Raw genomic sequence first — 12,023 nt, 5'->3', positions numbered from 1 at the left:
AAAAATGAGAGCATCTGATAGAGCGTAACATCCCTGTCAAAATTTGTAAATGCTGAACAGACTTTACTCGTATATTTTATATCAAGTAAAATTTTTGTTGATGTTTGAATCGGCTGTTTTGGTTGGAATTTAAATTTTTGTATTGTTTATTTGCACGGCACTATTGTTCTCATCAGACTTTACACAAAGCTGATCCATAAAAATCTGTAAAAAGCGTAATTTGGAACTTACGCTCTCAGTTTATATTTTACTTGTGTTTTGAGTTTTACTAAGAGTAGCTTGTGAAACAGACCTAGTATAACACTCGTTCAAATTAAATCTCAAATAAAGAAAATTGCACAATTGACTATCCCACCAAATAACAGTGAAATATCTAATAAACAATTTATAATTCAGTATTTCATTAGGTCGCATGATTAATATGTTTCATTTAAACTAAGATAATTACAGAATCGAAGTTACTACTTTCAGTTAAGAGAAACGCATAAACAAATGTAAAAAGAAACAGATAATGCAAATAGACATAATTAAAACCATCGATCTGATCAATAATATATGGCCTTTAATACCCTAAAGATACATTCATGTAATATATAATTTATTATAACAATTTAATTTTAAAAGTAATTAAAATTATTAAAAATAATTTTTTGAAAATTATTTATGTATACATAAATAGATATTTAAAATATCATTTATCGTAAAAATTAGTTTTGAAATCTACTTATATAGTTGTATGGAGAGAGTTTCACTGAACGCGCACTGTTATAAGATAATCACACAGCAACAATTGTGCTCTTTTTTGTGCGCACCGAATAATGATGGTCAAAAATTAAAAATTAAATGCACTTGTATTATGCAGTCTTATACAAAATGTTATTTCTTTTTTGGTGACTAGATAAAATGTAATAGTTTTGGCACTTGCAAATTTTACAAATTGTCAACACAATAATTGAAAACAATTCAAAACTGCTCAATTCTTTCTATTTGATGAAATTTTCCTTTCTTACATGTTATTTAAAGTAAGTTTTATTTTTATTATGATTTATGCCGTTCTTTAGCTGTTCTAGCACTTTCGTTTTGGACTAAATATTTTATACTTTTTGCTCTGTATTCGTTTACAAAATTTCAAAAGAGGATATTACCTTATATTTTTCCTACTATGGACGTGTGCGAGTAGGGTGGCTCACGTTATAAGGGGGAAAATTAAAAATGAAGTTTTGAATGAGCACACCCCCTAGGAATATGCTATTGACCAAAAAAATGATATTCCCAAAGTTTTGGACCAATAGGATTAAAAATGACTCGAAAGATAAATCTTCTCGAAAGATATGCAGATAAGACAGTGCTACCGAATCCCTGCTACTTACAGCGTCTTTCACGGTGAGATATATGCTATCGAAAAAGAAGTCAACATTAGACAATGAAGTAAAATTCGTCCTTCGAATATCACTATTTTTGTAGATAGGCCGCACTGAAAGCAATTGAATCTAAATTCCAAGATAGTATTAAAATGTCGCGATTCACTGTTGAGCATCAAACATCATACGGTCTCTCTTTGTTGGGCATAATACATTTCGAATATCCTCTTCTGGCTTGGAAGAGATAACGAAAGCAAACTTATTCCATCTCCTGATAAAATTTTTTGAGGGCATCCCAATGGGCAATATATGTCTCCGAGTAGAAGTGCTGACAACTCTCAGCACGTGCCTTCCGAAAATAACCTAACCTAGTGTGGGTTAAAATTTTCGCACATAACATATGCTCACCATAAAAATGTATATATCTCGTACAAATCATCCGAGTTATATGTAAATTGATCTCTTAAAATATACATTTTTAGTAAGTACATAATTTTCGGCATCCATCGAGAATCTTAGATGGCACCTGGGCGTCACAGGTAACCATACCTACTACTACAAAATATGTATAGCGTAGCGATCCGAAACCTTGCATTTGTCAAGGGCGGAAACTAAAATAGGAGTGATAAATTTAATCGTTCTATCTGCGTTATCCCAATTTTGTTGAACTGTGATTAAAGATTCAGCTTCCATTTTGAGACAAATTTCTTCATCGAATTCTTTCCAATTAAAATCAATGAAATTTTTAGCCGCTCTTGCTTCGTTTGCTAAAAGGATATTAACTTCAGTCATACTCCCTGTACGACCATTTTCTCTTTACTTACGAAAAAATTCTTGTTTTCAACATTTTCAATTCTACTTAAATGTCTATATAAATTATGAAGTAGAAATTTATTATTTTTATTTTTTATTTATGTTTCTTCCGTTTCTTGTAAACATTTGCGATTACATTGTGCATGCCAGCTAAAAGTTATGAAATAGAAAACAGAGCACAGTCGCTCCACTAATTATTGTGTTTCGCGCATTATTTTTAACCGATTTTGCTCATCAGTATCTTATTAAAAAGACATTTTAATTATCTATCAAATGAGTATATATTAATAACTGTTGAAATAAGATAAAAGATAAAAAATGACCTTGAAATGAAAAATTTCTGTTTTTTGTACTGAAAACCCAACTTTGCTCGAGTGGCGCAACGTTCCTATTGGTCCAAAACTTTAGGAATATCATTTTTTTGGTCAATAGCATATTCCTAGGAGGTGCGCTCATTAAAAATCGCATTTTAGTTTTTCTGAGCCACCCTAGTGTGCGAGTTAGGCTAACTTGATGCTAAACCAAATGGGAAATTTTTTGGGATTTCTTGCACTGTGTGCAATTTATCTATTTATCAACACGTATCGATACATCACTACATTATCGGCACAACTTAGAATTTCCTTCATTTATAACGCAACTTCGCCTAACTCGCACATGTTTATAATATACAGTTTATTCTTAATTCCTGGAAAAAGGTTATGTATTATATACAGAAATAACTATCCACGTATTTTTTTAATATGTATTTATTACAATAATTATAGAAGAATTAATTTTCTAAATTTTCGAAATTATAATGTGGAGCAAGAAATTAAAATGTACACTATTTTACCATATTCATCTGAATGTCATTAATTTTATAATTCTTTATTATTAATAGACATAAAAGGTAACACAATGAATAATAATAAATCACAAACATTTAACAAGTTGAAAAAAAATAAAGTAATATTGCCAGAAACGGTAGCTGCTTCTTCTTCTAAAAGCAACAGAAAACAATAATTTAGCTGTAATATTTTCATTTATTTCGGTTCATATGAAAATACTTATTTACAAATTAGGACATCTGAAAATATCAGCGTGATCAAAATAACATAATATAAAAAAATCAATTTTATTTTTTCTTTAATCTCGAAAGTTCTAATTTCTGCTGCATTAAACTCATTTTTTTACTAATCGTTTGGTTCACCAGCTGTTCCTATAAGAGTTTCTATTCGGAAATCTTTTGCATTATTGTGTTTGCTGGATTGAATGATGGTACAGCTTACATTTGTCTCATTGTACATATCGCTATCTACGCTTCTTCTGCATTGGCTATGGTTTTCACTAGGAGTTGAGGATATCAATATGGAGCTACAAGAAACCTCAGCATTGTCAAATAGTAAATAGTAGGGCGAAGTTCGTTTGTGGTTTAAAGATGTGTTTTTCTCCTTTTTGGTAATGTTATTGACTTTAGTTATGAGTTCTAAATTATTAGTAGTTTTCGCAACACTTTCAACCGAATCGGAAAGATGTGAGTCATGTTCTTGAGAGCATTCGACATCAATTCTGTCACAAGATTCATTGTTTTCATCTGCAAATACACTTTCATATTGGAGAAATTCATTCGGTTCCTCTTTTCTATTCATATAGTGGTTTTGGTTAGTTTCCATGCTGCTTAATTTTCGGCACTTATCATTTGATCTTACAGCGCTGGTCAAATCACTAGCTCGTCTTGCGAAAGAGTTATTTTGAAAAATATCAAATTTATCATTATTTCGATATTGTGAGATCTCAGAATTTGCAAAAAAATTGAATTTTTTATCTGCTATTATTGCGTGGTGCATTGTATCATTTGTGGAATTGACCATGTCGAAACAATCTCTATTATTAGTAAAATTTGGTACGTTGAAATGGACTGGAACAAGCGGCACTGGTTTTCGAATCCAAAATGGAGAGAGTGATCCAAAAACTGTTGGAAACGAAAATCTTTGCATTGCTGGAGCTCTCTTATATCGCTTTCTTCTACGCAAAAAACTGCCATTATCAAACATGTCCTCAGCTAGTGGATCTAATGTCCAAAAATTTCCCTTTCCGGGATTTCCAGGTTCTCGTGGTACTTTTATAAAACAATCGTTTAAACTTAAGTTGTGACGAATTGAGTTTTGCCAGGCGGGAAATTTTTCTTTATAATACGCAAATCTGAAAGAAGAAGTAAAAAAAGGAATTAAAATTTATTTCACTAAATTAAAAAACACAGTAGTTAATAAAGATACCAAAAGTAATACAAAATTATTGATACATGTTTCTAGAGGAAACAATTATTAATATTAATTATGTCTTATATTAAATATTATTTATATTTCTGTACATATGTGACATGTGTGAGAAAAGTGTTGAGGTTCCATCTGTCAGCTATAACTTCACATGTGGTTCTACGAGCTCAAAGATAAAAGTCGTTCTAAAATTTCAAAACTGTCGTTGCTGGGATGAACATCGAAGAACTGCTGTGCTTGCTAATCTTGGACTGAAAACGCATTCACGTAACCACGAACATTTCACTGAATATGTACATAATGTAACTCATATCTTATTTGTATCTGCTCATTTATACCGAAAAGTGCCACTTTTTTGAAAATAATCAAAACAGAAAACATGTTGCGAACAAAATGCAAAATATCCGCCTAATAGAATAGGTCATAAAAATATTGCTGAGCTCGCTAAGGTATACGCATGTTTGAATTTTCATTTGAAAGATTTAAATAAAACATGGTAGGATCTGCGTAGATTCAAACCTTCTAAATATAATATATATCAAATTATGAAACATCACTTTACTATTAAGACTTGGACTGAAAAGTCCAAAATTCTAAATTAAAAAAGGTGAATGAGTTCTAAACATACAAAAACTGTGCTTTCAGCATGTCATGTTATGGCTGCTTGGGGTTGCAAACGATATGTTGCTGCTGGACTTGTACCGCAATTGCAGAAAACAATTGAACCGTTAATTAAAGGGTCTTTTCATTGGTAGTCTTCAAAATTTGTATTGATTCTGCTTATAGCACATTATAGCTGATCCATACTATGCCCAATACAGTTTAATTAGTATTCAATTTTCGTTTAGTTTCTTTTTGTGACTGATTAGATCGACCAGATCTTGTGACTGATTAAACTTTTTCGTACATTGCTAGATGATCTGCAGAATAGGGAACAAAGACATCTTAGTGGTATATATTTTTAAAACCATTTTTGCTTTACATGATGACTTTGTGCTTTGGAATCGCAGAGAATTTTTTATAAGTAATACTTTCAGTATTAAAAGTTACATGAACTTCTTTCCCTTACATAATTGCACACAAAAGATATAACATTAACACAACTTGCGGCCTTCTGCACGATCCTACATACGCTCCTAGTGACTGTTAATTTTATTTAAATATTACCTCTTTATTGAAAATAGTTTAATGCTTTATTAAAATAAAATCCGACTTGATATCAAAATTTTTACCAATAGTCTTTGTTTTGTTTCTAAGTAAAAAGCATTCGAATGATTTAAGTTAAGCAAGAAACATCCAATTCGATATAAAAAAGACGTATTGACTAGTTTGCAGATGCACCATATCAACATAAATACATTGGTTGATGCAAACAATGTCGTGTTATAGTTCGTACAGCTTATCGTTCAACCTACGGTAATTCGATACTTGTTGCCCAAGCATAAGGGACCCTAAATTTTCCGAGAAATTTTTCTCTCAAATGATCCTAACATCTGACATTTCTGTTGGTAATTGTCCATGCTTCTGCACTAGACAGAGACATGATAAGAGACATGTTGAGCGTCATTTTTGTTCGTCGGGCGAGGGCTTTATTTTTCAATTGTAGGTCTTAAGATATTCAAAAAGTTTGTTTGTTGTTGTTTGCATTTTTTTTTTCTAAGTTGAAAAAAGCCGCATCGGCGGCACGGTTGTTCAGACCAACAGTATCAACTTCATCGGCATAGGCAACCAGCACCACCTTTTTGCAAAATATTGTATCAGGAAGATTCAAATTTTCTGCTTGGATTATTGTTTCCATTAGATTACAAAAATCACACTACAAGAAATCACTCTGTTTAAAATCTTGCTAATATCTTGAGCATATTTTTCTAAGTGTTTCAACAGAAGCTGTATTGACCGGAATTGTGAGCATAATTTTGGTTATTATATAAACATTCGGACATACTTCCTCTAAATTATTTTCTTTAATATTCCGGATAAGTTGCTTTATATCGTTGATTGAGTCTTGTGAGTTAAAAGTAGCAGTTTCTCATACAGTTCAAAAGCTGATTGTCGATGTTTTCACCTTTCCGAATAATGTCATAAATAAAACTAATTGACAGTCGATATCAATTATGATAGCATCTATTATGTGGTAAAAGAGTTTATTTTATACTGCATTTCAACGGATTGTATTGATTAATCAAAATGTTCATAACTAAATAATCGTTTCTCTCTCTTCTTTGCTATTATTTCTTCTTTAAATTTAGGTGCAATTTCGTAACTACTTTTTTCTTCAAAGAATTGGGAGTGTTCAACTGTTATTCAAATACAGTATTTCGATAGTACTTTACCCAGGTATGAAATCAGCGTAGACTGTCAATAGCGATCTTCAAGCTTACTTCAGTCACTTGCTGTAGTTTATTTACCATATATTGTTCACAATCGCTTAGAGGTCTAGAGTCATCGGTTTTATTTCTCAGGTCATTCACGCATTCAACAACATCATCAAATTGCAAAAATATAGCTTTTATTGCTTCGATTTGACTCTCCCATTTTGTTTCAGAGAGTGATTTTAAGGTTAATTTTAATTTGGTTTTTGCAAGTTCCCAACGCTTGTTCGACTTTGAAAAAAGAAAGAAAATGAGCTGCATCAATCAAAAGCAAATTCCAATTGTTGCATTCACCTGACGTGAAAAGTTTTTGATTTACTATTCAGGATTCTTTTTCCAACGTCTCTACAAATGCCGACTATATTGGGACCGTCATCATAACCCTATCCTGTTAAGGGCACTCTATGTGCCGTGTTTATGCAGTGATCGAACGCACTTGCAAAGGGAATTTTTCTGCGATTTGAACTGCAAACTTATGATCACCCAACAACTATATAAAATTGATTGAAAATTAAAGAAGTTGAAGCTGAATACTATATTTTATTTCATAGTTTATTGCCTTTGAATAAATTATTATTAATTGTTAATAAAAGTTTAATTATACTACAATTAATTTGGGGGCTCAACCGTGTTTGCAGGTGCTAAAAGCAAGTAAGGCATTGTGCATTCTTTAGAAGAAGTTAAGCTGCGCAACTATAAAGTAACAAGCGTCGGCAGCAGGCAGAAATAGAAGAAATTAAGCTGCGCAACCACAAAGTACTTAGCGTCGGCAGTAGACAAGAAGAAGAAGAAATTAAGAAGTAAGAAAAATAAGAAATTAAGAAGCAAGAAGAAGAGGAGATTTAGAAACAAAAATATTAAAAAAAAAGATATCTGTGATAATCACATCACAAAACAAGAAAGTAAGGTTGAGGAATTGAAAACGAAGCTGTGTGCAGAAGCCTTGTCTACATCAGGCAGGAAAGTAGACTTGCAAAGAAGGCTATTGGTATATTTCGGATTCGCGGATGAAGAGGATGTGTCTGTATATGATATGTCTACCTCCAACGACATACTAAGATATTCTAATATGCTAGAAAAACAATCAGCAGTATTTGGGCATCCAAGTCGTATAGTATCTGATCGTGGCACAGCGTTAACGCAAATGCATTCGAGGAATTTTGTAAGTCAAGAGGCATCCAACATGTCCTTACTTCAACTAGAGTTTCAGGGGTAATAGGCAGGTAGAGAGTATTCATCGAATAGTGGTGCCTATGCTAGCTATGTCAGGAGAAACCTACATTGTGGTACAAACATTTTGACAAAATTCAATTACTTATAAACAACACTTCACTACGTAGAATAAAAGTAACGGCGTTAAAATTTTTAACAGGAGTCGAAATGAAAGCTAACAACGCGACGAACTGAAAACATTATTCAACTAAGAGTTATTAAACGAGCTAGATGAAGAAAGGAATAAGGTTAGGAAAATGGCAAAAGAAAACATCCATAAAATGTAACAAGAAAACAAAAAATCGAACGATTCAAAGCGCAAAGAGGAAAGGAAGTACACAGAAAATGAAACAGTGGCAATAAATACGTTTCAGGGATGAAACTTAGACCAAAATACTTGGGTCCGTATAAGGTCAAATCTCGGTCGCTACAAAGTCTAGTGATCACGAAGATCCGCGTTCGAAAATAGCCATCGCAGAAAATATGAAGGCATGGACCGAGGCGTCTGGGTTGTACGCTCAGTCAGGATAGTCCAAATGTAGGACACTGACAGCAGTGTCAAAAAAGGCGAAGGAAGAAAGAAAGAAGTAGACCAAAGAAGTTGAAGCTGAATACTACATTTTAATTCATAATTTATTGCCTTTGAATAAATTATTATTAATTGTTAATGAAAGTTTTATTATACTACATGTATTTTATATACAATATTGTCTTTACCACACAGTATACCGTAAAACACTCTATTTGTGATTAAAGACGCTAAAAAACTTGAAACTGATGTTGCTATTGTTGTTGTAAATTTTAAGGCTCACCGAAAATTTGTTCTCAATTACTACAATATATGTAGTAATTTCTAGTAATATATGTAGAAAGTTTTAAACATTTTAAAAGGTAAATGAGTTGAGTGACTAGCTCGAAAGCCATACTAATAAGATCCAATCACATCCTGCGACTTCAACTTTTTATACACTGCATCTTATCTACTTGAACTACACGCGTTTTGTTACACAAATCTCTCTATTGAAAACAATAGTTTATATTAAGACTTAAGTTTCTTTCGTCTAAAATTATATTAAAAATTAATTTAAAATACAAAATCATGTGCAAATAAATTGTTACACCCATTCCGGAGCACTCACAGTGTGTTGTCACAAATAGCCAACTATTGAAGAATGGACGTAGTTAGTTATTGTGTTTATATATTTTGATCAGTTTTCTAATAGAATTGTTTATCTGATTTAAGATTATTTTGTATAATGAATTTCTGGTTTTGCAACGTCTATGTTTTTCTTTCCGACTCTCCTTAATTAGGTGTACCTATTATCTCAAGTAAATTGTTATATGACTTTGTTTGTCATCGTCTGTCATCGGCGTTGTTTTATAGATATTGTAAATCAAAGCTAACAAGATGTATATTTAGTAGGAGATAATTAAATTTTAGAAGAATTTTTAGAAATATAGTACTTTTAAAAACCAAACTGCATTGAAAACCAAAAAAATGAAAACCTTTATTCCTTTTCTTAAAAGTTTTTGTGCGATTTTACTGGCTTCTGGCTTCTGTCTGGATTCTTTTCATTATTGGTTTTTCATTTCCCTAAAGTCGTCGTCCTGAACTTTCAGGATGACGGAAATATTACTTTTTTAGAATCTTCCATAACATTAGTTATATAAAAGAATTGTATTTCATCTATATACATTTGAAATTTTCACCTCAGGAACTATCAAGAGATGGCTATCAAACTTTGTAGTCAGCTCTTCATCTTTTATACTCGTGTTTGATCGTTGGCCTCTTCTTGATCGAAATTCACTAGGTAATTTAATAAATAAAGAAAGTTTTTAATACGCGTTATTAACGTGCTTGTGTTGCACATAATAAACTGATTTTTTTTCAGATATTTAAGGTAATATAAATATTTATATTTTTGATTATGCGACAGACGGCAATTTATTTACGTACATATGTATTTATAGATTTAATTATAGTTTGCACAATGACAATAAGTAACTTTAATAATTTTTCTTTTATACATACTGATCTTCTCTTTCTTCAGATATTATTGTACAGTAGTAGACATATGTTTGATCAACAATCATCATTAAGTTCGATGTTTGAACGAATGATAAAAATTTTATTACCATTAGTTTTCATCTTAATTTCTTGTATTTCTATATAACTTAAAAAATCTCTTCCCGTATTAACATATTATCATTATTAATTACATCAACAGACAACTGTTCTTTTACAGAAATATCTTTAGTTTTGCCAGTTAATATTTACTTTATCCTACGAATGGCATCTAACCATACCAAAAAATTTTTACAATATCAATATGAATTTGTGGTAACAGTTGAGATATCAAAGCTGAATTGGATAATGGTTATGATACACCATACCATTCTTTACAACTGTGTTAAGCAATGTTAATAAATTTTATTATGTCGTCTATCACTTTTGATGTTTACTATTCGGGATGCCCTATAAGGACTGTTACGACGGAATTCTAGGTATGAACAGGCATGAGCTTGCATACAGTATAATCAGATATAATTATCTGATGAAATATTATTAATGAAGCTGTAAATGTCAGGATGAATAATGGACAAGATTGCACAAATAGTTGTAGAGATTTGTCTTGAAAACAATCTTTGAATTAACAACACTCTTTATAACTAACAAATGCAGAAACAACCAACAAAGAACTTTGTCATATCAAACTATAACATTATATATTATAAAATAAATGGAGTATATAATAGTATAAATGTTAAGAAATCTCGGTTTCAGAAACTTCAAATAGAGGTAGACTGAGCAGTATTCTCACGATCTTAATATAGGTAATATGGCATCAATCAAAATAACAATAGAGTGTTCATTTGTATCATGAATACAGCAAGGAAATAGTCTTTGTTCGATCCTGGACAAAATAATCTCATATTTTACGAACTTGGCACAGAACTTAAATTATTATTCTTTACTTCCGATGCTGTTCTCATTTCGGAAAATGATAACGATTGCTTTACGCTTTTAAGAAAACCTCTCAAAAATACAATAACAAAATAATAATAACAATAAATAAAGCTCCCATCATACAGGGTTAGGTGAATGACGTGTTATGTATTCAAGGGATCATTTCATTTTTGTGTGAAATTATTTTTTATGCACCTATACATTTACTTGAGATGGAAAATTACTTCGGGCGGCCATTCGTAGTTTGAAATGGTAGTGAACGGCAGTGTGTTCAGTTAAGTAAACACGGTCATTTTGAGACTTTATGAACTGCTCAATGGGCAAATTTTTCTCATCAGAGAACACAATGTTTGGAAATTCGCCACGCTCGTGCAAGTGTAACAACACTTTTCCTCTTTCAAATCGAACTCTTTGTTGCTTTGGTGAAAGATCTTATGACTTTTGGAAATTGTCAGGCTTTACTTTGACCTCATTTTGAAATATGCACTGGATGCTTTGCTGGAATATTTTCAGTTCTTTCTCCATTTGATTACCACTACTACGTCACATTATGACCTTTGAATTCTATTTCCATTGAATTCTACTTTTGCTTTATAAAACTTAGATGTAAATGCAAATGTGTTGGTTTGTAAACAATATAAAGAGTTGTCATCCGTATAAATTTTACGAATTTGGCAATATTAGTTTGACAGATTTACCAGTGTGTAGTTGGTAACACTTTAATCGCCTAGCCCTGTATATGGGTCATTCTTTTACAAACCGGACACCTTTTTAACCTCATCGTCTCCGATTTTGTTTACATTTTTTTTATGAGCTCCTTTCATGAAATAAGAACACCCGTATCTGGATAAAAAATGTTGTTATTTTTTTGCTAGGAGAAATGGACCCATGGGGTTTTGAGAATTGGCATAGTAGACACATTTTCAAATGGCTATATCTCAAGTTCTATAAATGGTAGAAACTTGAAATTTGCTGCGTTTCAAAGATAATTGATTGAACTTTTAAGAAATTGTTTAAACAATTCATTTAATTACACAAT

At 31.6% G+C, this 12,023-nt stretch overlaps 1 protein-coding gene across 1 annotated transcript in view; it reads right to left on the bottom strand.

Moving 5' to 3' along the window:
• Positions 1–3,165: 3,165 nt before the first annotated feature.
• LOC119675173 (fork head domain-containing protein FD3-like) overlaps positions 3,166–12,023 on the bottom strand; it is an 18,640-nt gene continuing 9,782 nt past the window's right edge. Inside the window, exon 2 of the mRNA XM_038086362.1 lies at positions 3,166–4,358. Within this exon, the coding sequence (XP_037942290.1) occupies positions 3,350–4,358 (1,009 nt within the window). The 3' untranslated portion in view covers positions 3,166–3,349. The remainder of the gene's footprint in view (positions 4,359–12,023) is intronic.

Source organism: Teleopsis dalmanni, chromosome 2 (genome assembly GCF_002237135.1).
Source record: "Teleopsis dalmanni isolate 2A chromosome 2, ASM223713v2, whole genome shotgun sequence".
In the NCBI taxonomy this organism is placed as follows: domain Eukaryota; kingdom Metazoa; phylum Arthropoda; class Insecta; order Diptera; family Diopsidae; genus Teleopsis; species Teleopsis dalmanni.
Note: the sequence above shows the minus strand (reverse complement) of the source record. Positions and strands in the feature narration are given on the sequence as shown.